Raw genomic sequence first — 27258 nt, forward strand, 5'->3', positions numbered from 1 at the left:
CGCATCAGGCAACACTGGACGTTACTCTTTCTGTGACGCTGAGCAGCCTCCTCGCTGTATTTCACATTTAAGATTTGTGGCAAAGTACTCACCTGTTTGGGGCTCAATCCTTCGCAGGCAAATTTGTTTGAATGAATATATATATATATATATATATATATATATATATATATATATATATATATATATATATATATATATTCACTGAAAAAACCATTGGTTATAGACCATATATAGTTAGGGATTAGCATTTTCAAAACCTTAATTTACTCGCACAAAACCATAGAAATTCGCATATATAGTTAGTTGCAATAACTATATATCGCGCACCCGCAATGCACTGCTGATGATGTCACATATTACATCATTCATGACATGGTCAGTGGCATCACTGATGACATCTCAAATGACATCACTGACGACATCACTGATGACAACATCCAGTGACTGTATGTTTCTGTAAAGTTAAAATATGTCTTACATATTGAAGAATGAGTGGATGTATAAGTGTCTGGATGAAGGATTTAGTAGGTGCATGACTGACTGTATGAGAGAATGATTAAATGTGTCTCACTGAGTGCATGGGTTAGTGACTGAACTGTCTTAATTTGTGCATCATTATATTTGTTGGTCTGCATGTGTTGATTAGTAGCTATACGAGTAACTATATGGGTTATTGATTGGTTGCCCAAGTATTTGTATGGGAGAGTGTGTGTGTGGGGGGGTGGATGGGAGGTGTGCGACTGTGCATAGATGTGTGAGCAGTTGATTCACTAGATGTATGGGTTCAAAAGTGCACGTGGAAACAGCTGTATGGGCGGTTGACTGTCTGCATGAGTGTATTGGTGAGTGATTGGATTTCTCAGTGCCACATGTCAAAGTAAGTACATATGTAAAACACAGTACATGTAAGAGTTGACATATATAAATAACTGTGCATAAGAGCCAGTGAATGTGTGAGTGGCTGTATGGATCATTGTGAACCTGTATCAGTGATTGTATAAGAGAGTAAATATGTGTTAGTATATGTTTGATTAAGTAAGGTGTGTAGAACTGTATAGTTGAGGAAATGGAGGTGTGATTGATTCTTTGCATGACATACTAGGTGTGTGAGTAACTCCATGGATGAGTGACAGTCTGTGAGTGTCTGTTTACACTGATTGTATCTAAGGTTATATTAGAGTCTGAAGAGGTTCATCATATTATCACATGAATGATATCATCAGTGATGTGATCAGTAATGTCAAATGAGATGTTATCAGTGATTTCATCAGTGATGTCATTTGAGATGTCATCAGTGATGTCATCAGTGAGGTCATTTGAGATGTCATCAGTGATGTCATCAGTGATATCATCAGTGATGTCATTTGAGATGTCATCAGTGATGTCATCAGTGATGTCACTGACCATGTCATGAATGATGTAATATGTGACATCATCAGCAGTGGATTGCGGGTGCGCGATATATAGTTATTGCAACTAACTATATATGCAAATTTCTATGGTTTTGTGCGAGTAAATTAAGGTTTTGAAAATGCTAATCCCTAACTATATATGGTCTATAACCAATGGTTTTTTCAGTGAATTTTCAAGGTTTTGTAAATGCAAATTCCTAACTATATATGGTCTATAACCTATGGTTTTTTCAGTGAATTTCATTGGTTTTTTAAAAGCGAATATCTATAGCTGTAAAATATATTCTTTATTACGTGACGTATCACGTAGCCACGTGAGACGCCTCATGACGCGTCACATAAACGTGACGTATCGTCTCTGCAGCGCAAACAAAACCCGTAACGTAAGCGCGCCAGAGCACGCTTACAGATATATATATATTTTTTTTAACCTTAATTAGACAAAATCCACACGTGCACATATCTTGAGGTCTTGCAAAGGCACATCAAACAAACAGTCCCTACAATTTTGCCAAGTTTGGTGGAAATGTATTCCTTTAAATTTTATTTTACTATTTCTCTTGGTTTTCCCCTTGTTACGCTTACCGGAACGCTACCCGGTGCGCAAACCGGACGCTCCAAAAACACAAGATGTCGGACTCCCGTTACGCTACCGTTTAGCTGCCCGGTTGGCGTACCGGGAAGCGCCTCTACCGCGAAAAATCGAAATTTTTGGGTTTTTTCCCTTTTGCCCTGGGGGTCTACCTTGCCCCTTTCCTTCATTTTCCCCTTCGTTTTTCACCACCTCTTGTCTCTCGATCCTACCGAGAGACAAGATGGCGGCCGCTCCGGACTGTTTACAAAGTTGACAGCCAATCAGCTTCTCCTCAGACTCCCGTTACGCTGCCGGTTAGGTGCCCAGTTAGCTGCCCGGTTCGCGTACCGGGATGCGCCTCTACGGCGAAAAATCGCAATTTTTTTTTTTGTTGCCCCGCGGGGCACTTTAATATCCCCCTAATCAATCCTAGGGGGTCAGAAGGGGTCTACCTTGCCCCCTTTCCTTCATTTCCCCCTTCGTTTTGGCCTCCTCTTGTCTCTCGATCCTACCGAGAGACAAGATGGCGGCCGCTCCGGACTGTTTAGAATGTTGACAGACACCGGAGAGCCAATCAGCTTCGCTTTGCAAAGCTCCGTTACGCGAAAAGTACGCGAACCGGTGCGCTATCCGGGACGCTGTCACAGATATATCTATTTTTTTAAACGTTCATTTCTCAAAATCCACTGGAGCACATATATTGAGACCCAGCAAAGGCACATCGGGCTAACAGTCCCTACAATTCTGCCAAGTTTCGTGCAAATCCATTCAGCCATTCGAGCTAAAAGTGAGGTCAAACGCCCTATGGAAAAAAGAATGGGAAAAACGCGTTTTGGGACCCCCCTTTTTTCTCGCCCCCCCCCCCCCCCCCTTGACGGAACCCCCCCAAATTTTCAGGGGCTGCTCAGAAACAAAATGTGCCATTTTCCTGAAAATTTCAGCCGATTGCGTCCACAAACGCCAAAGTTATTAGACATAGAATTTTCAAAAGTTCCATAGAGAAAAAATCCTAACTATATATACCTACTGGCGACCGCCAGTAGGTAATATATATATATATATATATATATACACACATATACATACACACACATACACACACATATATACATATACACATACACATATATATACACACACACACACACACACACACACACACACACACACATATACACTGATCTTCCCCTCCCGGGCCAGATATGGTAGAGGAAGTGCAGAAGAAGTGGCCTCAGGTTCGGGAAACAATTCAGAACAGGTTCCTCCACTACAAATGAAGCTTATTCAAGCGTCTGAGTTTATTCTGAGGGCCACATTCGATACTTTCTTCACAACTTGTGTTAAATACCACAGCCTGCATGGGTGTTTGAAACCGGTCAGATTTTAAGATCGAATTTATGTGCACCTTGTACAACAAATCCCTTCCAAGCAGCTCATTTTCCCCCATCACTAAATTTGTTTTATAAACACAGAACTGCTGAGCAAAGCAGCTATTCACCTGACCGCCTCATCCTAGAGGTTTTTGCAATACCATTTTTCTGGTAAACAAACAAGGATGAGGTTACAGTTTAGTTCTGAATTTAAAGAAGTCCAATAGTTGGGACCTTTACAGGCAATTCAAGAACGTGGGTATCCATCTTTTGAGAGGGCTGCCTCTGGAGAACGATAAGATAGGCATCTTTATGCTCCAAACAAACTATCAAACCTTTCCAATCTTTGTCTCGCACAGCAGGTTTTTACAGTTCCAGTGGCGGAAACTGTGGTACAAATAGGTCATGCTTCCCTTTGGCCTGTCCTAGGGCCTGTGTATTTCACCAAGGTGATGTAGCGGATTGTAGATCCTCCGAGGTCCAAAGCAGTTTGATTGATTCTCTATCTGGACAAAGCGATTATGATGGATCAGGACAGAGTGCTCTTAATGACTAATTTGGATGGACAATCTCGGTCTTACAAGAATTGAGTTAGGTGGTGAATTTGTGTTGAGTTTGTTGCAGTGTATCAAAGCTTTTTCTTTTTTACATCGATGCAGTTACGGTTCAATAATTATTGTCAACCTAGAAGACAAAGGACATCAAAGAGATATTTGGCCATGAACAAGGAGATGATATACTTCTGAATAATTAACAGGATTGTGGAACTCTTGGTGTGGTCCATCTAGACCGTTTTTCCGGGGTCTTTCAGAGGCTAAAAATCCAAAACCTTTAAAAAGGGTCTGGCTTATGCAGTCCACATTCAACTTTCTTGGGAGGCCAAGGCAGAACAGTCTCGGTGGCTGAACCATATGGAGGTGTGGAGCGGTAGGGTAATTTTAGGATCCAGCTGGAGAGCATAATAGACTCCTGTCAAGAATTGGGGGTGGGTAGTCAGGTGTGAGTCCATCTCCACCAGCAGCTAGATGGAGCTTGCCAAGGATTTTTGGCATTACTGCCCTCAATGGAAGATCCCAGTGGTTGCGGAGTATCTCCTAAGACAGAGCAATGTCTTGGTAGATGGGAACTCCAGGTTCCTCCTGAGGGATGTGAGATTAGAAGTTGCACCCACATGTATTTCAGTGCCTTCCGAGTCGGAGGGAGACAGGGCCATATGTATCAAGCAAATTCGCATTCGCAGAATTTCGGCGTTTGCGAATGTGAATTTGCTAAAAGCTGGTGTAAAACAAGGAATCGCAAAATTTGTGATTCCTTATTTTGCAATTGCATTTAAGGAATCGCAAATTTTGCGATTCCTTAAATGCAATGTATGAAGCAAAAAAAAAGCAAATTGTCCTTAAAGAATCGCAATTTACTACCAACTTCAAGGTGGTGGTAATTTGCGAATTCCTTGAAAAATGCAAATTTTTGCATTTTTCAAAGTGCCAGGTGACGCACATACATGCCCTTAGGGCATGTATGTGCACCCATGCTTATTTCAGGGGTGCAACAGGGTGTCCTTTGGACACCCCTGCACCCTTAAAATTATTCTCAATTTGAGATTCTCAAATTGCGAATCGCAAACTCAGAATAACTTCCCATTCATTCCTATGGACCTTCTGGCCCATAGAAATGAATGGGAAAGTATTCCTTAATTGCGATTCGCAATTTACTTATCGCAATTAAGGAATACTAAGAATTCACACAAAAATTGCGAATTTGTACATGCATCCCAATTTGAGATTCTGAAATAGCGATTTCAAAAAAAAAAAAAAAAAAAAAAAAAAAAAAAAAAAAACGCTATTTCAGAATCGCAAATCTGGTTGATGATGCATATGGCCCATAAATCTTTTTGCATCTCATGTTAACATTTAACTGGAGACTGTTTTCAGTTGACACCAGATCCAAGAGCTTGGACAATGGATGTTTTTTTCCGATCTGGAGTGGCACTCTACAGTACTCCTTGCCTGCCTCCATTCATGAGGATTCTGAGCATAGCAGCCTAGGTTTGATTAGATTTTAATTTTTGTAAAAGCGCCAAAAAATACCCCGAGGCGTCTTGGCGCAAAGTAACAAGGTAGAAAAAAAAACACAGATCAAAGACCACAGACACTATTCATGAAAAGACCATGTTTTTAAAGACTTCCAGAAACACAGAAGAGACAAAGCAGTTTTAATTTCCAAAGGAAGCAAGTTCCAATTCTCAGTGGCACAAACCACAAACCTCCTGCCACCCCCAGGAGGAGAGAATATGCGATGGCACCACCAGATTTCGAGCCAAACTGTAACAAAGAGTTCTCTCAGGCGCATACATTCTGAGTTTCTTCTTAAAAATAAATAACAGTACTTAGTACCAGAAGCGTCTTATAAGTGATACAGAGCACTTTAAACAATATCCTCTTGTGGACAGGAAGCCAGTGTAGAACTACTAGGGCTTGAGAAGCAGAATGGAATATCAGGATATTCAGCAACATCCTTGCTGTTGAGTTCTGAAGAATGTGAAATTTTTTCAAAAGAACATTTGGCAGATTCAGATATAGTCTATTACAATAGTCCACTCTGGACATTATAAAGGCCAGAACAACGGTTTTCAACAGATAGTAAGAAACAGAGCTATTTTCCTTATCAAACTATGCAACAAAAAGGAGGTGAAAATAACGATACTTACCAGTAGGAGTAGTTTTGCAGCTTGAAGAATTTTCTGGATTCACATGCTGTGCATTACTCCGCCATCTAGTGGTTGCGTCCGGAATAGTATTTTCTTTTCTTTCTTTTTTGTTTTGGGCCATTTGGTGCCAGGTACGTCCCCTTTGTGACGTCAGACGGCGCCCAGGAGGTCGTTGCGCGTGGTAGGCATCTTTGGATTCTTTTTTTCTGTTAGTGTTTTTTAGTTAGAAATCCTGTCTATGGTTATGTAAATTTCTTCCGGACCGGTTTGTTTTCTTCGCAGGGGAGGACGCTTGGGTCGCATGTGAATAAAGAAAATTCTTCCAGCTGCAAAACTACTCGTATTGGTAATTAACCATTTCGTTTTGCAGCACGAATCCTTTTCTGGATTCCCATGCTGTGCATCAGATTACATAGAGGTTTCTCCCATCTTGGGGAGGCTGTGGTAAGAGGAAGACTTTGCGAACAGGTGTCGGAGTACTTTCTGTCCTATTTGTGCTTCATTATGTCCATACAGTAATGCTTTGTGAACGTGTGTGGTAATGCCCATGTAAACTGCTGCACATATAGAGTGTATGGGTACACTGGCCATAAATGCCAGGGTTGCTCCCTTTTTTTTTATTGTGGAGTGAGCTGTTGGCTGTGTTGTTAATTCCTTATTAGCGGTGGCATAGCATATTTGGATAGCTCGGACTATCCATCTTGAGATTGTTGCCTTTGTGACAGGCGATCCATGTGCGTAGGCCACAAACAACTGTTTGGATTTTCGGCCTTGTTCTATTTTTTGTAAGTAGTAAAGTAGTGCCATCCTAACATCCAGGGTATCGAGGCCTTTTTCTCCCTTAGTTTTTGGTCCAAGTGGCATTTGGATACTACTTTTGGCAGGGACTCTAGGTTGGTTTTGAAAATTTTTGCATGTATTGTTCCTATATGGTTAATGCTTGTAACTCGCTTCCTCTCCATAAGGATGTTATGGCAATGAGAAAGGCTGTCCTTCAGGTGATGTGCTCGAGTTCTGCCTTATGCATTGGCTCAAATGGTTTTGTCATGAGGTGCGTGAGCACTGTATTTAGACTCCACATGGGCACTGGTGCTGTTCTAGGGGAAGCAATTCTTTTTGATCCTTCTAGGAATTGTTTTATGACAGGCCTTGTGTGCTTTTGCATTCTTCCCCACACCCCGATGTTTGCAGCGATCGCAGCGAGGTGCACCTGTATGCTTGAGTAGTTGATGTGACTGTCTAGGAGAGGAGTTAGATGGGTTATCACTGTGTTGTGATCAAATTTATGTGGTGATTAGCTGTGCACCAGGTGATGTATCACTTCCATTTTGCGGCATAGCATTTTCTTGTAGTTTGCTTTCTTGCCTCTATTAGGATTTCCATTGTTCGTTGAGGCAGGTGGAGGTGGCCAAACTCTACGTATTCAGGTGCCAGGCCGCTAGTTGTAGCGTCTTTGGCTCCGGATGGAAGATTTGGCCCTCTTACATTGTCAATAGGTCTTTGTATGTTTGGATCTTGATCATCTTTCCCCTGTACAGTTCTAACAGGCTTGAGTGCAAAGTCTGTCTTGGCCATAGCGGGGCAATGTCAAATATTTTTGTTCCTGGTTGTCTTGTCCTTTCTAGTACTCTTTGGATCAAGAGTATTGGAGGAAAAGCGTATGTAATGCCTCTGACCAGTTTAGCGGCAGGGCACTCCCTCTTGACAGGTTGTGTGGAAACCCCGAAGTAAAGAACTGGCATTTCTTGTTCTGTATTGTTGCAAACAGGTCTATCAATGGTGTTCCCCAGAGATTGAAGATGTATTGTGCTGTTTTGTGGTTCAGTTCACATTCGAGGGGAACAGTTGTTTTGTCTGCTCAGCTAATCTGTTGTTGTGTTGTCTACTCCTGGTAGATGTACTGTTTGCAAATTGATCGTGTGGGATACTGCTCATTGCAAGATTTCCTGTTCTAGCTTGCTCAGTGGGAATGATTTTGTACCTCCCAGTTACTTGAGGTAGAACTTTGTTGTGGTCTGTTTGGATCAACACAGTTTTCTCCTGAATGGGTTTCTGAAATGCTTTCAGTGGTAGGAACACAGTTTATTTCTAAGTAGTTGATGTGTTTTATGGAATCCTGTCAGTTCCATTGACCACGTACTTTCAGCTGTTTGAGGTGCGCTCCCTATCCGCTGAAGGGATGCATCTGTAGTGATTGTCACAGAATCGCTACACTTGTGACTGTCCATTGTGCTGTTGTTGGAGGCCCACCATTGTATTTCTGCTTTCAGCCTGTGCATAACATCGATCCTCCCACTCCCTGTGGCTTGGGACCAGTTTTTGGTCAGCCATTCTTGATGTGGGCGCATGTGTGAGCACCGCCCTAGGAAGCCTTGTCATGGTATCTCCTCTCCCCGTGCGCCCAGGCACATCAGACCCTCAGCCCCAGGAGCCACCGGGGGCAGGGCACAGGCCTGCAGCGGTGGACTCCTGCCGTGCATATCTGGATGGATCTCCTGCTGGAGTGGGTTAGGTCTGACAGACTCCACCTCAAGCTCCTGTCCGGGAACAGGAGCAGTGGGGGCCTTAGGGTAGTACTCCAGTACCATGCAGGGGGAGACAGGTCGCCCTCGCGGTAGGAACAGCCAGTCTGTTAATGAAGAATGGGAGGGGTATTACAGAGGTCGGCACAGGTGGGGAGGCCTGTAGAACGATTCAGAACACCACAGGACGGCGAATCACGGCCTGTGAAGTCAAACTTCCAGCACAGGAGTGATCTACACCCCTCCTCCCCCAAGTAACGAATGCGGATAGGTTTACACTTGCTGTATTTCACTTCTGTTGCATTTTTTACAGTTAAAATCGACGATCCAAAGTAGGTTTTGTTGTAACGATGTTTTACAACATCTTAATGCTGGATTGGGACTTCAGCAAAGGTATTACGATGTAGCACTCGTCAAGGAGAGACGAGATTGTGGGACGTGGTGCAACCTTTTATGGACCAAACCAAAAGTGAATTCACAGCTGTGCTTAAGTTTGGAGGCCCCGACTGGACTCTTGCGGAATAGTTCTCTGCCACCGAGTGCAAAGGAGAGGGGCTCACTTGACTAGAAGTGCAAATAATGGCATACCGCGGAGCATGCTGGGAAACCGGCCTCCACGCAGTGTAATGCTGCATTTATCCTTAGTAGTAAGTCAGAGGCTAGTGGATGGCTCCCTCCTGTATACCTAGGTCACACCTCCAGAACTCACAGATCCGTGTCATGTAGAATCCTTGGGCCTGAAAACTGTTGAACGCACCATGCTTTGGAGGGCCTGTATACCCCATGACACCTGTCGCACAGGGCATACCTGCACGAGGTGTCTTTGCTCTCACTGAGTGATACAGTGTACACTTTCCCGACTGTTAGACACTGGTCATTCACTACTGTGAAAGAACTGTAGGCACGCTCCTGTAAACAGGAACTTTCACACTATGGCACCAGATTAACAAGCAGCGCCACCTCCCACTGCAAGGGCAGACAGGTGGGGTGAATGATTGGCTAGCAAATAAACGGGCCGGCTTCACTAGGTTTATCAACGATTCCGCAGTATCACCTAACTAATCGTACACTGGGCTCATTGCCCCCAGGGCCTATCCCTTGTCTGGCCTGCCTTCACAATATGTATATTTACAACCAATAGCCTTCCACCTGTATTTGTTTTCAACTAGGAAAAATTACTAAGGAGGCCCCCTTTAGGTAGTTGTCTGGGACAAGGGGGAGTAAGTGTAAGAAAAGTAGGGTGTGCCACGTTTCTGGATTCACAAATCCTGTTATTCAAATTGGACAAATCAGCATGTGTGTGAGCTTAGGGTAATCTAGTTTGGATTTGGCAGCGATATGCACTTGTTATTTGGTATAATTATTCATACATAGACATTCATAGACCCTTGGAAAACTTTATAAGAAAACACATTAGAGAAGACATACTTTAAAAAACATAACATAAAATACTTTTACTGTAGGGTGACTTTAAATAAAAATTGATATGCATACAACTTAAGTTCTGGTAGAAAAAAGTACAAATTTATTCTTTTGATACAAGTTTAAATATATCGTGGTGTTAAAAACAGTAGTAAAAACATTTGAATGAACACAATATTACATATATAAAAACAATTTTAGTACATAACATCAAGAATCGAAGATTTAGGTCGACGCGGCGTTTCGGTTTTCCTTTATGAGACACCTTCTTCAGGACCGATTCTTAAGAGTTCATAATTTTCTCTTATCGTCCACTTTCATCAATACCCGTGGAGAGTTTTGCCTCAGTCTTGTGCGATCTGTTGGCCTCAAATCAATAGAATCTAAAGAAGATTATCTTCTTTCTTTAGATGACAGGCCTTATGCGCTGTACGAGGGAGCCACCGTTACGTCCTTTGGTGTAGAGTTTCTTTCAATTGTTATGGTTGCAAACCGCTGCAGTAGGCTGCACCTATTCCGGGATATGCTCAGGAAGTTTTTGAAGATTGTCCTCCTGACACGTTTTTCTGTTGCCACAGTGCCTCAGTTCCTCAGGAAGGAAGAATGGGCGACGCTGTTACGAGGAGCAGGGAGGCTGTATTTACTCTAAAAGAGCACTGTGGCAACGGAAATCACAATATCTTTATATTCTTAGTGTCGGCCATTTATTGAAAATCGTTTATTGTAGCAGGAAACCTTTGACAAGAGTGTAGATGTGAACTTTTAATCCCACTCTATTTAAAGCGCAGAGACTGCAAATTACTTTTTTATTACTTTGAGACAATAAGTATCAAGTCTGCTGAAATGGAATAATGTTTCGATACAGTTCACTGGCCAGCAAAAAAATGCTTGTAGAAAATGGCCAGAGAAGGCGAGGGTACGGCCAGAGGGGCTGATTTTAGAAGTGGGGGGGGGGGGATAGGTTTGATTCTCCGCAGCTCAACATCCTGTGATTCTGGGCAAATAACTTAACATCCCCATGCCTTAAAAAACAAGCCCTGGGCTCCCTACTGGAGTAAAGGCGTCTCTCCCTTTCGCAGCGTGTGCAGCCAGAACAGTGCGCGCACCTCCGGACAGCGAGCGACACGCACCGCAGCAGGCCACCGATGGGGGAAGCAGCACCACTGCCGAGTGCACCTGAAAGAATATAGTGCTCACTGACTACAATAACGCGACCGTGTAACACCGCAAGTAAAAGGTCCAATCATTATGAGCGGTCACAAAAGGAGACAGGGAGGTAACAAGGATGGACTAAGAAGACTCGTATTGAATTGGAAGCCAGCATTTACCGAGGAAAAGGACACCCATCAATTAAGAAGAATGGCCAGAGAGTGGGCGAGGCTTCAGCATCGTACCCTACTACATCATGCCTCACAGATCGAGCAGCAAATGCGCGCTGCAACGCTAGGCTCGACCTAAAAAAAAAAATTAAAAAAAATTTAAAAAGGCTGTTTGGTCATGCTTATGACTCCATTGACCACAGCACAGGCCCGGGGCTACCTACCACGTGGGAGGCATGCGTTCTTGGGCTATACAAGAGGACTAAACAAAATAAAACACAGGCCCGGTTCTGGGACCTAGGCCTTATCACGGCCAAACGCCTGCTCACCAGACACTGGAAAAGGAGAGAACCGCCAACCCCCGCACACTGGTACACATCCTTTATTAACTGGGCCAGAGCAGAGGGCACGGCGCTGCGCGGAGAGGAGATAGCAGGTTTGAGGCAGTTCCCGATCGCACACGTCTGGGATGACATCCTAGGAACCCTGCGGGGGGAGGGCGAGGCCAGGGGGCTCATGCAGAGACAACTGAGAGGGGTAGGCGCCCCGCGAGCGGCGACAACATAGATAGGACTGCGCGCTGAACACCCCCCCCCCCACCCCCCCAGATGAGCAACACCGACCCCCGGAACACAGGCCGCGACCACAATTGGTCACACACACACACTGGGGCTCTCCACCACACAATGGCCCGGCCACTGCACTTAGCACTATAGCCTAGACACCGCCCCCACGAGTACACTCCCCCCCCCCTATTCCCGACGCCCCCTACACACCCCCACGTTAAACGTTTCGCACTCCTATTCTTACTAGCTGTGTGTATACCCACCATCACACAGCGGCGGACAGATGCCGCTACTTGAACCCTCGGCAGGGAACGCGGGAGCAGGTGACACCCACAGTCAGTGCAAATGGGGAGACACATATGTCTTGCCAAACACGCAGTACACTGAACCGGCAGTTGGGGTGACATTACCGCTCACCGGGCCCGTGCCCCACCAGCTTTACAGCTACTCATGCAAGCGAGCCATAGATCCCACATTTCACCGACGCGCCACCAGCGCATACCTCACAAGTTGATGGGACGATGGTGCCGTGCGCGCCGTTGGTACGTGATGCGGCACTGGCACCACAGACACACTGGGACACACCGTAGTGAGCAGCCCTGTTTTTATGCTGAGGAGTTAATGGTTGAGTTATAGAAAAATGTAAAATGAGACGTCAATTACAGGAAAGGTCGTGCTGTAAATGTGAGGAATATGTACAAACTATCAGTGACAAAGCACGCCAGACAACGAACGAGACACTGCATAATGCCTTCCCCTGTACCCTATGCCCCAACAATGCACAGAATACTTGCAGCCGGCCCGCAGGGTTGTAGGCTTGGCTATCTGTATTGCATTTTTTCTCACAATAATAAACGTCTTCAAAAAAAAAAAAAAAATGACTCCATTGACAGCAAGGACAGGTTTTCTGTAGCCAGGAGACGTTATTTGATCGGTGAAGTAGCAATTCTGGATATGGATCCTGCAGATGAGACTTAATGTTGATGGATGCTCCGGACTTCTGAATCAGATTTACATGGTTTTAAGTGCTTGGACTTTGTTGGGTTTCTGATATTTTTGATAGCTGCGTTTCGGTCTTCATTGTTGCCTGGTATTGCAAAGAAAGAGGCGGGATCATGGAGTCTAACAGAGGAGTCATGTTGGTCCAGATTGGTTTAATGGGGGGTGTAGTTTGTTGTGTTTAACTGTTTTTATTTAATTAACAATGTGTTATAATGTTGTGAGCTCTGCATAACTCAATCCTGTGGGCCTTTATGAAATGTTCTCCATCTAGGGCATTCATGAGGTCATGGGCTTCCATTGTATGCGAATTGTGACATGGCAGTTGTTTGCTGTGACTGGCCTGGCCAGTGATGGGACCAAGGGGTTTCAAAACTGTGCACAGGCCAGCAGTGGTGGCTGGTGACCTTCAAAGTGGTGGGCGTAATCCTTGGCTCCAATTCCAAAGAGCTTTTTCTTGAAGGGTTGTCTCACATTTTCTTGTGTTTATTGTATCACTTGGACTCACTCAGTCTCACCAATTCACAGGCTCATTCATTCCACTCTGTCTTACTGTGATTCAGTCTCACACACAGTAACTCAGTTACACTCACTGTCATTCTCCCTCACTCACATTCATTCTCACGCATACTGGTCCTTATTGTCACTCATTCTCACATACTTTGACTCATTCCTTCACAGACTCTCTCGCACCTTTACTCACAAACATGTCACACAGACATGCTCACAGTGCTGGAATTAAATGTGCAATGGCAATAAATAGGGGTAAGGAGGATGTCCAAACGAGAAATAAGACCATATACAACGTGATACTAGTAAGTTCAGAATGTTTATATACATAAATCTTCACAGTTCTATTCAAAATAAGTGCGCAGTGTCCCCAAGTGAACATGGAACTCCTAAAACAGTGCGTGACATTTTTTGACATAAAAATAAAGTATCCATAATAACAAAGTCAACCATTAATTTAGTACAGGATAAATCCAGTCTTCTAATGTGTTAATAGAGACTGGTAAATGGTTCGCTTTCAGTACTGTCTATGGCGTTTCAACCCGGTTAGCAGTAGGGGGTCTCTTCAGGACTTATCAATACAGGGACATCTGTAATAAGGCAGTCCAAGTGAAAATGGTGCATCCCAAAAGAAGTGAAGGTAAAGGAAGGGTACTCACATGGGACCCCAGCCTGGAACCTAGTGAGGGGAAAGGCAGCCTAGAGGTGTGCTAAGTATGATGACCAGCATCTGTTTCCATATAACACAGCAGTTCGTGTAGTGGATAATTGTTTGAACACGTCTGTGTGTGTCGTTTTACCGGGTTTTGTGTTGTAGCAACATTGACCGGAGGATTACACAAGGGACGCGTCAGGGAAGAGATCCGCACGAGTCAATCAATCATTTGTAGGGCGCAATACTCACTCGTGAGGGTCTCAAGGCGCTAAGGGGGGGGGGGGCAGCTACTGGTCGAACAGCCAGGTCTTGAGGTGTCTCCTGAAGGTCAGCAGGTCTTGGGTCTAACGCAGGTGGGTGGGGAGAGTGTCCCATGTCTGTGCGGCGAGGTGGGAGAATGATCGGCTGCCGGTGGTCGTTCAGCGGATGCGTGGGACGGTGGCGAGGTCGGCAGAGAGAAGGTGGCGGTTCGGGGTGTAGAAGGACATTCGTTCGTTGAAGTATGCAGGTCCGGCATTGTGGAGTGCTTTGTGAGCGTGGGTGAGGAGTTTGAAGGTGATCCTCTTGTTGACCGGGAGCCAGTGTAGATCTTTTAGGTGGGCAGCGATGTGGCTGTGGCGAGGGAGTTCGGGGATGAGGCGTGCGGAGGAGTTCTGTATGCGTTGGGAGTCTCTTCTGGGTGGGGATCCATCTGTAGATTTTGCGGAGCATACGGAGGGTGTTGAAGCAGGAGGACGAGACGGTGTTGACTTGCTGGGTCATAGAGAGCGTGGAGTCCAGAATGATTGCATACGTGGTTTGTGGGTGTCAGGGCAGCTCCCAGCGAGGTCGGCCACCAGGAGTCGTACCATTCGGAGAGGGTGGAGCCGAAGAGGAGGACCTCCGTTTTGTCTGAGTTAAGTTTCAGTCCGCAGGTCTTCATCCAATCTGCAAAGGCCTTCATTCCCTCTTGGAGGTTGGATTTGGCGATGGCCGGGTCTTTGGTGAGGGAGAGGATCAGCTCCGTCGTCGGCGTTAGAGACGATGTTGAGTTGGTGTGCTCGGACGATGTTGGCGAGGGGTGCCATGTAATGTTGAAAAGGGTCAGGCTGAGGGATGATCCTTGGGGTACGCCGCAGGTGATCGTGGTGGCTTTGGTTCAGAACGGGTGGAGACGGACTATCTGGATTCTGCCAGTGAGGAAGGAGGTGATCCAGTGAGGAAGGAGGTGATCCAGTCCAGGGTTCTGAGTCCATCTGCTCTTGTGAAATAATAATGGTCATTTCACAAGATGAGACTCCTGTGGATCTCTTCCCAAACGCGTGCAACAGAAAACATATTTCGTGTTCCGTCCAGACTCCAGGCACCTGACCTCCTTTTCACATCAGAAGGCACATTTCAATTTAAAAGACTACCCTATGATTTGTGTTCAATGGCAAGCATCTTCCAAAGGCTACATTTAAAGTTTGTTGGCTGGTATATAAAAGTATTCTTTTTTCAAGTAGACATACTTGTGTTTGGTGAAAGCACTGATGTGCAAAATAGGTGAACTTTGGGGGAAGCGGTTGCTCGTATTTTTAGAGATGGGCTGACTTTGCGTAGAAAGTGTACGTTTTGCTGCAGGAGGTGAATACTTGGGTTGGTTGATAACGAAAAATGATGACAAGCTAGAAATTGACTTAGTGAGTGCGATTGTAAATGTGGAGGTACCCAATGTCAATGTGGAGGTACCCAATGTCAAGGATAAACTTCCATATCTTTCATGGGCTAAGTGGAATACTACTCCAAGTTTGAGCATGATTTCGTTCATGAGATAGACGCTTTTAGATTTTTGTTGAGGAAAGGCAGGAAATTCGCTTTGATTTGTGGGAAAGCAGTTTGCCATTCCTCACCCAAAGATAACAATGCCAATGCAGGGGTAGTAGTGTCGTTTCAGACGGGGTTAAAAAGGATTATCACCATGGACTCCAGAGCAGTTGGTATTGGTACGGTGTTATCATAGGTGCACGAGCAAGTGGGAAGAACAGTGGTGTTGGCCTAATTTTCTTTGTCGGGTACAGAAAGAAACTACTGTGTCACCGAGCAGAAGGCTTTGGCTGCTGCTTGGGAAATCAATTACTTCCGGACCTTTATATAGGGAAACAAATTAGCATTGTGAATGGATCACAAGCCCCTACTCAAGGTTCTAGGTCCATCAGGCACAAAAGTAATTGCTAGGTTGGCGGTGAAATTGCAGGGTAAAATATGTACCTGGGTGGAAGAACAAGGTAGCTGATGGTCTGTCGAAGCTACCTGACAATGCTGCTATAGCCCCAAACATTTTTTGGGGCAGTATCAAATGATGATTTCAGTTTTAAGAACTCAGCAGTAGTAGAACCATTGGTGGACAGCAGTGGTCTCTCGATTTCTTGGTCAACGTGCTCATGTAAACCATCTCTAGACCCTTGTGACTTGCTGACTTCAGGATACACCTTGACAGTTTGTAGAGCTTTGGCATTGGCCTTGCTCTCTATTGCAGCTCTTCATTTTGCTGGAGTTGTTCAGAGTCCCCACTCAGCCGCTTTTGGTGCTGGGTTGCTTCGTTTAGGGACAGCTCCGCACGCACAATCCCATCCCTCTCTCTGGGAACACTTCACAGCAGGCTGTGGTATGAGTAGTCTTTAGTTGTTTCAGAAAGTAGACACGTTTTTTCACATTCAAATGATTTGATAAGCAGACAATTTAATTTTCAAGTGGCTTAGTGCTTAAATGTCTCTTGGTAACCACCTGGTAGATCTCAGCTTTTCAAGACCTGGTTGCATCTGCCTTTTGCATTATCCCTCCATATGACACAACTTTAATTTGCATAGTACTTCTGTTTGCAGCCTTTTTCATTCGATTCTTGGCCACTGATGAGTACATTTTCAATGATGCTTTCTTTGCCCGCAAAAGCTTTACACAGGCAGGTATTGCGCTGAGAGTCCACAGGTGCCAGAGTCATTTCTGCACTATAACTGCGGCACACATGGTACACGCAAGCAGTTTACTGGACTACGGCAAACTATCTGGGAGAGCACTGTTGAAGGATTAGTTACTTACCCGTAATCCTAGTTCTCTTCCAGGGGTATCCTCATCAAAGTCATAGCACATGAATGTTCCCGCCCATGTGCGGGACCCCGGAAAACATATATCATATATATATATATGTAGCTCTACATATAAGTATATATACATATATAAACACCAACAATGCAGACCTCTCTGAAAAAGCTGAACAATGCTGCAATAGAATTCTTTGCACATAAAACATTCCAATAATAGCAGGGAGAAATACAACCTTTGAAAACGGCTTTATTATACAGTAGAAAAGGTAATCCTGCAAGGAAAGTGAAAGCATTGTGAGCACATAGGCTGCATTGTAGAAAAAACCATAGAGTAGGAAGCTGAAAAGCTAACTCATATAGACAGTAACAGAAAAACTGGCACTGTGCCTTTAAGGCAGCCATGACCCCTAACTCCCATCATGCCTCATGGGTGACAGAAAGGTCAGTTGTTCTTTGCGGATAACCGCAGACCATTTTTTAACAAAACAGATAAATATATTTCATACGACTACTTGCCCGGGGAGGCGGGTGGGTTGCTTATGACTTTGATGAGGATACCCCTGGAAGAGAACTAGGATTATAGGTAAGTAACTAATCCTTTTCTTCCAGGGGATCCTCATCAATAGTCATAAGCACATGAATAGCAAGCCATATCCTCATCCTGCGGGCAAGTAGACAGAACTATTCAGACATCAAAAAACCGCCATTAGGTGAACACAGACTCAGAAATCTGCAAGGATGCTTGGCCCACTTGGGTATCTGCTCTGGAGTCTGAATCCAGACAGTAACGCCTGGTAAATGTGTGAACCGATTTCCAAGTTGCCGCTTTGCAAATCTCGGCCATCAGTACATTATACAAAAAAGATACTATTGCCGCTTTGCCCCTAATTGAGTGAGCCTTCGGGGTAGCGAGCAAAGGTTTATTTGCCAACTGGTAAGATAACTTTATACACAAGACTATCCATCTTGCGATGGTCCTTTTAGAAGCACAAAAACCGGTTCTGACCGAATCATAGTTTACAAACAAGTGGTCAGACTTTCTCACAGATTTCGTGGCTTCCAAGTAAATCTTGAGAACCCTCTTAAGGTCCAGCGAATGCAGGGCACTCTCCGCTGGTGTCGAAGGATTTGGAAAGAAAAAGGGCAAAGAAATTGTCTGATTTACATGGAACTCAGACACAACCTTAGGTAGAAAGGAAGGGTGGGTTCGCAGAACGACTATTATGGTGGAAAACTGCATAGGGTTCTTTAGATGATAAAGCCTGAATTTCGCTAACTCTGCACGCCGAAGTGATTGCCACCAGGATCACCACTTTCCACGACAGGTGTTGCAGAGATGCTTTATGAATGGGCTCAAAGGGAGACCCCATCAACTTGGACAATACCAGATTCAACTCCCAAGGTGGAGAAGTAGGTCTCACAGGAGGGTAAACCTTATTTAGCCCCTGTAGGAAGTCCTTAACCACCTGAAGCTGAAAAAAGGAAGGTTGGTTAGGAGACTTACGATAAGCTGTAATGGCTGCCTAAATGTACCTATAGAAGAGTATTTTAACCCAGACCTGGCCAAATAGAGTAAGTATGGTAGGATGACCTCCTCTTGACCAGTAACTGGACTCCAACCCTTCTGAACACACCACAAATAAAACCTTCCATTTCATAGAGTATGAGGTTCTTGTGGAAGGTCTCTTTGACTCCCGTAGAATGTCCATGCAGTCCGAAGGAAGGTTTAGGTGTCCATACTGCAGGACTTCAGGGGTCATGCTGTCCGGCTGAGTGAGGGGAGGCTGGGATGGACGATCTTCTCCCCCATCTTGGAAAGAAGGTCCGGCCTGCATGGAAGCCTCCGATGAGGACGAATTGACAGTTGCAAGAGATCTGGATACCACCACTGGCGAGGACAGTCCGGCAATATTAGTATCATTTTAATCCTGGATCTCAGGAGCTTTGCCACTACTTTCGGAATGAGAGGGAGGGGTGGAAAGGTGTATGCAAACGTCCCTGACCAGTTTATCAAAAGTGCATTCCCCCTCGTTTCCTGGTCGGTAAAACCTGGATGCGAAGGTGTGGCATTTTTTGTTGTCTTCGTCTGCGAAGAGGTCGATGCTGGGATAATCCCACTGCTGGAAAACGTCTCCTACTACGTCGTCGTTGAGCACCCAGTCTTCTTGCTCTTGGAAGAGACGACTCGGAGTCCGCCTGAACATTCTGTTCTCCCGGCAGATGGACTGCCCTGATCAACAGGTACCTGGTTAGCAGCCAGTGCCAAATAGCTTGGGCTTCGAGAGACAGAGGACGAGAGCATGTTCCACCTTATTTGTTTAAATAGTACATGGTGGTTGTGTTGTCCGTTTGAACCAATATTGATTCAGACTGAATGGCTGGTTGAAAAGCCTTGAGGGTCAAGTGGACTGCCCGCAGTTCGAGCATGTTGATATGGTAAGTCTGCTCTTTGGGGGTCCATCTCCCCTGCGTTTGAAGGGGACCCAGATGTGCACCCCAGCCCTGAAGCGCGGCGTCTGTGATCAGGGATTGCACAGCAGAGGCTGATGAAATGGAACTCCCACCATGAGATTCTGTGGATGCACCCACCAGAGGATGGATTTCTTTGCAATGAAGAATAGTAGAATCCGGTTGTTCCACTGACCGGAAGACGGACTCCATTTGTCTTCCAAATCCACTCAAGCTAGTCTAGTCTCCTTGGGGGAAATGGAGTTTGCCAATGTAGCTGGTTGGCCACCCAACTGTAAGAAGTATTTGCAATACCCCTCCATTAATGAAATTAGAGTAGAAGCCCTGAGGGATACAGGTGCCAGTATCACTATGGTGAAAGATATACTGGTTTCCCCAGAGCAATACTTGATTGGGAAAACTTACCCAGTCACCAATGCTGACAGCATTACCACCCAACGCCCTATGGCTATGGTGATATTAGGTTGGGGGGAGGTTACTGGCCTGAAACTGGCTTTGGTCTCTCCACAACTACCAGCTGACTGTCTGCTTGGAAATGACCTGGAAGCCTCAGCCTGGGCTGAGGTGGAGCAAGTATCTCATGCAACCATGCTGGGTATCCCTAGACTGGTGTGTGTGCAAACCAGAGCACAGAGCACAAAGAAGGGTGAACAAGTAGGTGTGGAGCCTGAAAGTATGGCCCAATCAAACAAGGGAAAAACAAGAAGACTGGGGGACGAGCTTCTACACAGCAAGCGTCTTAGGACCCCTCTGCTCAGGGAGAGGACTTAGAAACCCTAGAGGGAACTGAGCCCATGGAGCTTGAGCCTTATCAGGTTGGACTCCTGGGCCCAGGAGGACCCACTAGGGAAGAGCTTTGCCAGGGTCAGTGAGACTGCCCCACTCTTGAAAGCCTGAGGCAGCAAGCTGTTTCAGAAGCACAGGGAGAGGTCAGTGGTACCCACAGAGCTTATTGGGAAGAGGGATTACTGTATGCAGAGTCAAGAAACCCCACTCCAGAAGGGTGGTAGTGTCACAGAAGTACAGGGAGTTCCTCCTAACTTTAGCTCATGACATCCCACTAGCTGGGCATCTGGGGCAGAACAAAACTTGGGAGAGGCTAGTTAGTTAGTCACTTCTACTGGCCCCAGATGCACCAAAAGGTGAAGGAGTTTGTGAGCTCATGCGTCACCTGTCAGGCCAGTGGCAAGACAGGTGGCACCCAAAGGCCCCCCTGATACCACTGCCAGTGGTGGGGGTACCCTTTGAAAGGGCAGGTGTGGATATTGTGGGTCCACTTGAACCTCCCACAGCCTCAGTGAACAAATTCATTCTAGTAGTAGTGGATCATGCTACTAGGTACCCTGAAGCAATTCCCCTTCGGGTTACTACAGCTCCCACAGTAGCCAAGGCTCTCCTGGGTGTCTTCACTAGGGTAGGGTTTCCTAAGGAGGTGGTTTCAGACAGAGGTTCCAACTTCATGTCAGGAGTGTGGTGTGCAGTACAAATTTACTACCCCATACCACCCACAAACCAATGGTCTTGTTGAGAGATTCAACAAGACATTGAAGGGTATGATCATGGGACTCCCTGAAGAACTCAAAAAGAGATGGGATGTCCTGTTGCCATGCCTGCTTTTCGCTTACAGGGAAGTGCCACAGAAGGGAGTAGGATTTTCACCCTTTGAACTTCTGTTTGGTCATCCTGTAAGGGGACCACTCTGTCTTGTGAAAGAGGGTTGGGAGCGGCCTCTCCAAGAACCCAAACAAGACATTGTGGACTATGTGCTTTGCATAAGGTCCAGAATGGCTGATTATATGGAAAAGGCATCCAAGAATCTTGAGGCCAGCCAGGAGCTGCAGAAGCACTGGTATGACCAAAAAGCTCCCATGGTTGAATTCCAACCTGGGCAACAGGTGTGGGTTTTGGAGCCAGTGGCACCAAGGGCTCTCCAAGACATATGGAGTGGCCCTTACCCTATCCTGGAGAAAAAGAGTGAGGTCACTTACTTAGTGGACCTAGGCACAAGCAGGACCCCCAAAAGGGTTAACTATATGAACCGCTTTAAACTCTACAATGACAGGGCGGACCTCACCATGCTGATGGTGACTGATGAGATACAGGAAGCAGAGGGTGAACCTCTCCCTGATCTCCTCTCTTCCAGCCCAAAAGATGGGTCAGTAGATTGAGTGGTCTTTTCAGACACCCTCTCTACCCAACAGCATACTGACTGCAAGCAAGTCTTGCAGCAGTTTGCTAGTCTCTGTTCCTTGACCCCTGGCCTGACCAGCTGGTGTAACCACAATGTGGACACTGGTGACAGTAACCCTGTCAAAAACAAAATCTATCGACAGTCAGATCAAGTCAAGGAAAGCATCAAAGCTGAAGTCAGCAAGATGCTGGAGCTAGGGGTGATTAAACCCTCTGAGAGCCCCTGGGCTAGCCCAGTGGTTCTGGTCCCCAAGCCTCATCAACAAGGTGGAAAGAGAGAGATGAGGTTCTGTGTGGACTATAGAGGACTCAACTCTGTCACCAAGACAGATGCTCACCCCATTCCAAGAGCAGATGAGTTGATAGACAAGCTAGGGGCAGCCAAATTCCTCCCCTCACAGAACTCACCTCCAAGAAAATGCCCAAGAAAGTAAACTGGACTGTTAGCTGCCAAAAGACTTTTGACACCCTGGAAGATGCAATGTGCTCAGCACCCATTCTAAAAGCACCAGACTACTCCAAGCATTTCATAGTGCAGACTGATGCCTCCTAGCTGGGGATAGGAGCAGACCTATCCCAGGCCAATGAGGAAGGCCAAGACCAACCGGTTGCTTTTATAAGCAGGAGGCTACTCCCCAGAGAGCAGCGTTGGAGTGCCATTGAGAGGGAGGCCTTTGATGTGGTTTGGTCCTTGAAGACGTTGAGGCCCTACTTGTTTGGAACTCACTTCCTGGTTTAAACTGGCCACAGACCTCTCAGATGGCTAATGCAGATGAAGGGGGAAAACCCAAAACTACTGAGATGGTCCATCTCCCTACAGGGAATTGACTTTGAAGTAGAACACCGACCAGGGACTGCCCATGCCAATGCAGATGGACTTTCCAGGTTCTTCCACTTAGACAATGAATGCTCCCTAGGGCAAGGTTAGTCTCATCACCTTTCGTTTGGGGAGGGGGGTGTTGTGTGAGAAAGTGCCATCTTTCTTGCATTGGTATGCCCCACTTTTTTCTAAACTACTGATGTGCTTTGAGTGTGCCCTGGGTTCCTGCCAACCAGGTATCCAGGACCTGTGTTCTTTCCCTAAAACTGTGTTGAAACCAAAAACCCAATTGGCATCTCTGGCCACCTCTCAGCCCCTAGTAAATGGTACCCTAGGTACCCAGGGCATGGTGACCAGAGAAGACCCCTGAGGGCTGCAGCACTTATTGTGCCACCGTCAGGGTCCCTGTACCCTGACACCCACACACTGCCTTTGCAGGATGAGTGTCTAAGTACAGAACCAACCTAAGAGTCTACATGGCACACATCCCTGTGTGCCATGCTCACAAGACCCACTGCCCTGGCATACTTCAGTCACCCCTCTTGCTAGATGCCCTATACCAGTGGTGTGGGCACAGGTGCGTGAGCCCTGTGCCCCTACAGTACCCAGGGCCATTCCTGGGCACTGTAAGTGCAGTGATGCCATTAAGAGTATATGGTGTTGGGAGTTGGTCATTGCGAACTCCACAGCACCATAATGGCTACACTGAAGACTGACAAGTTTGGTACCAAAATTCTCAGCACATTAAACCCGCACTGATGCCAGTGCAGGATTTAATGTAAAATGCACCAGAGGGCATCTTAGAGATGCCCCCTGAAAACCTAACCTACATACCACATCTGGGCTGAGTGGCTGCAGAGGCTGCCACACAGCAGACATGTTGCTGGACCCCTGGGTGGAGAGCCCCCCCCGCTCTCCTGGGCCTGCAACAATGCACATCCTGGGCGTGGTGCTAGGTCTCCTTGCCCAGGATGGGTAGGGGGGAAGCTTCAAAGGCATGCCACCTCTGTGAGCGTCTCAAGACCATTTGCTGTACTCAGCAACCCCCACTATGGCGGGAAGACTGGCAGGAAAAACCTACGTCAGGAAGGGGGGTGTGCCAGCCTGTGCCAACCCCACCCCTCAGGTGGAGGCGGCGAGGTGAAGCACGGAATGTTTGACATGAACGTCTTGACTGTTGCAAAGAGAATGTTTGTAGATGCAGAGGCAGATCTTCAAATAACTGGTCGTTCCCGGGGCATTCCTCTGCCGGTTTTATTCAACATAGTTGAAAAATTCATAATTTGCTATGTGCGCTATTGAAAAACGCTTGGCTTCCACAGCTGGTATACAGATTTGTATATTTACTGCTTAACAGCTCAATACATCAACAAGTGGGGCGTAACTGAGAAAAGTGTACACGCAAATATCTTATGATTTTATGCAACAAACATTGCAACAGAAAAACAGAAGTGCTATAATTATATTCAAAGTAATACAAAAATATAAATAAGACTTACTTGCAGGATTTTACAGGCACACAGCGAATCAACATCTGAAGCAACAAAAAGTGAAACCCGCTGGAAGAAGAACAAAAATAAAGATTGCTATAGTTCATATTGGTCTAAGCAAAGAATGTCACTTTTTGGTGGATAATTTGGAGTATTAAAATAATACACAAGTATACAGATGAAAATGATATTAAAAAGGGTAAACAGTCTTGTGCAAATCTATATACCAAATCTTATTTCAACAGGAAGGCTAAGCAATATTGATTATGCAATGCGTAGTGTCTGTAGAAGAGGGAGGAAGAAATGTTTAGAGAGGGTTGAATGGAGTTACTGACAATCGTTGGTTTCCAAGTGTGGGAGAAATGCAGATGACATTGCGTAAAAGTTGTGACAGATCCTTTTACGGCTCTCTTCTTAATATGACCTTAATATCTCAGTGAATAAAGTTATTTATTTATTTCAAAGGTTTTATATAGCGCTACTGGACCCAAGAGTATCAGAGCGCACTACAAGGATGGTGAACATAATGAGATAAAATTAACAATTAAGCGAAAAAGTGTTACAGTATGATAATGCATTCAGCAGGGCTAAGGGGGAAAAGAAACAGAGAAGTGGAAAGTGAATATTAAAAGTTAGGAGAGAAGGGGGTGAAGAGAGGGGGAGTGAGAAAATGAAGGGAGTGAGAAAATGAAGGGATTGAGAGGGGGTGGGAAGAGGAGCGGACAAGGGAAGAGAGAGGAGTGGACATGTTCAGAGTCAGTAACATTAGATACCCCAGTATTTGTTGAGAAGAAGTACTTTGAGTTCCTTTTTGAAGATAGGGTAAGAGGGGTTGCAGCGAAGATCCTTAGGGAGAGAGTTCCAAATTGTAGGAGCGTTACCAGAGAACGCACAAGATTGGGTCTTTTGACATTTGAGTCTGGGTGGGATCAAGACAAGGGAGTTTGTGCTCCTCAGGGACCTGGAGCAACCAGCTTTGTGTAGTTTTGTTGTAAGGTAAGAAGGGGTGTTTTGGTGAAGAGCTTTGTGAGTGATGCAGGCAATCTTGTAGGTGGATCTTCCTTCTATTGGGAGCCAATTGAGATTTTTGAGGACAGGGGAGATGTGATCAAATTTTTTAGAATCAGAGATTTGTCTCGCAGCTAGATTGAGGACAGATTTAATCGGTGCAAGATGGATTTTAGGGGTGCCAGCCAAAGTGGTGTTGCCATAGTCAATCCTGGAAAGGACAAGCGATCGTTTCAAACTTGTTGTCCAGTCTGCTGGAACAAATGGTTTAAGTTTCTTGAGGGGGAGAAGGGTGAAAAGCGCACTTCTGGATGCATTTTTAATGTGGGGGATGAGATTTAGATTCTGGTCGATACTGATGCCTAGGGATTTGACAGAATTAGAGGTGGAGAGTGGGCAGTTAAGAGCTTTGATGTCCTTTATCCAGAGTTGCATGGGAAGGGAGTTGTTTTTGGGGGAGAAAAAGGATGATTTCAGTTTTATTTGGGTTCAGTTTGAGATGGAACCAGGTTTGAATTCTGGTCAAGGTCTCATTGAGGTGGAGAATGTCTTTGTGGGATTTGATCTTGTAATAAATGGGTGTCATCGGCATAGAGGTGGTAATTGATATTAGCTTGTTTGAGGATGAGGGTGAGTGGTTCCATGAACAGATTGAATAGGGTTGGGGAGAGGATGGATGCTTGAGGGACGCCGAGTGAGACAGGTTGAGGTTTAGAGATAAAGTGGCTGAGCTTGATTTGCTGTGATCTGTTTTGAAGGAATGAGGAGAACCATTTGAATACATTGCCATCTAATCCGAACTGGTCTTTGAGAGTGTTGAGAAGGGTGGGGTGGTGGACGGTATCAAATGCAGCCGAGAGGTCGAGGAGGATTAGTAATGAGGATTCCCCTTTGTCTAAGGAGCGATGAATGTCGTCAGTGATATTTAGCATAGCAGTTTTCTGTACTGCATCCCTTTCTAAAGCCGGATTGAAAAACATCAAGGAGGTTGAAGGAGGCTATATGTTTCTCTAATTGCAATAGGACACATTTTTCGAGGGCTTTAGAGAGGAATGGAAGGTTAGAGATAGGGCGAAGGTTGTTAAGGACATTGGGGGTCAGCAGTGGTGTTTTTGAGAATGGGTGAGATTTGAACAAGCTGAAGGGAGGTGGGGACACAGCCAGTGGAAAGAGAGGAGTTGATGATTTTGGTCCATATAGGGGCAATGATAAATTTAAGTTCTTGAACCAAAAGGGCGGGAAGAGGATCTTTGGAGTGGGAGGATGGTTTTAGTTTGGCAATGATATTAGTGATCGTAGATTCAGATACTGGACTAAAATCACTCCATGAGGCATTGTTTTAGCAGGGGGGCTTATTTTCGGAAAAGTATCTTGTTGGGGGAGAGCAGGGAGGGAATGAGAGGGATCGAGAGGTGTGGAAAAAGTGGACGGAGGAGAGTTAGGAGTGTTGGGGAGGGTGTATAGGGTGGGGGTAGGTTGTAGTGAGAGTGGGAGGGAAGAAAAGGATAGTTCGATCTTGTTGATTTTGTTCGTAAAGAGGGCATCAAGAATAGAATTGTTATAATGTTTAGTTAGTTAGGTCGGTGGTGCTGTCAGAGAGAGGGGGGAGAAGTAAGTGGTCCTTAATTGTGGCTTCCAATTCGCCAGGAGGAATAAGGTCAAGGTTGAGTGTGGATTTCTTAGGTAAAGAGCTGATGGGGGCGGCGGGGTGAGTCATGGATCTATTCATGGTGAAGAGGATATGGTAGTGGTCAGACCAGTCTACTTGAAGTATATTTGAGAGGGAGGCAAGGTCGTTGTTAGTCATAATAACATCAAGGGTGGCACCTTTGTTATGGGTGGGAGAATGGCAGAGTTGGGTCATATTGGTGATGTCCATGGTTTCATTAAATAGGATGACAGTAGGATCATCACTTTTGTTCCAATGGATGTTGTAGTCACAGAGGAAGAGATTTTTAGAATGTGAGAGCGATGATTGTATGATAAGATGTCAACTCTTCTGTAAAGGGGATGTTATTTCCAGGGGGATGATAGATAGTGTGCAACCGGGTGGTGGGGGAGTCAGGCATAATGAGATCAGCGCAAAAGGTATTCAAAGGATGAAGGGTCTTGCAGATGAACGAGCAAGATGTTGAGTTCAATTTTAAAAATTATGGCAAG

General features: G+C 45.5%; 1 protein-coding gene across 1 annotated transcript in view; it reads right to left on the reverse strand.

Annotated features, from left to right (window-relative positions):
- Window positions 1-27258, reverse strand: part of CDC45 (cell division cycle 45) — a 428728-nt gene that overhangs the window by 390402 nt on the left and 11068 nt on the right. The window contains exon 2 of the mRNA XM_086942644.1: window positions 24100-24159. Within this exon, the coding sequence (XP_086798770.1) occupies window positions 24100-24159 (60 nt within the window). The remainder of the gene's footprint in view (window positions 1-24099; window positions 24160-27258) is intronic.

This window comes from Lissotriton vulgaris, chromosome 11, assembly GCF_964263255.1.
Source record: "Lissotriton vulgaris chromosome 11, aLisVul1.2, whole genome shotgun sequence".
In the NCBI taxonomy this organism is placed as follows: Eukaryota; Metazoa; Chordata; class Amphibia; order Caudata; family Salamandridae; genus Lissotriton; species Lissotriton vulgaris.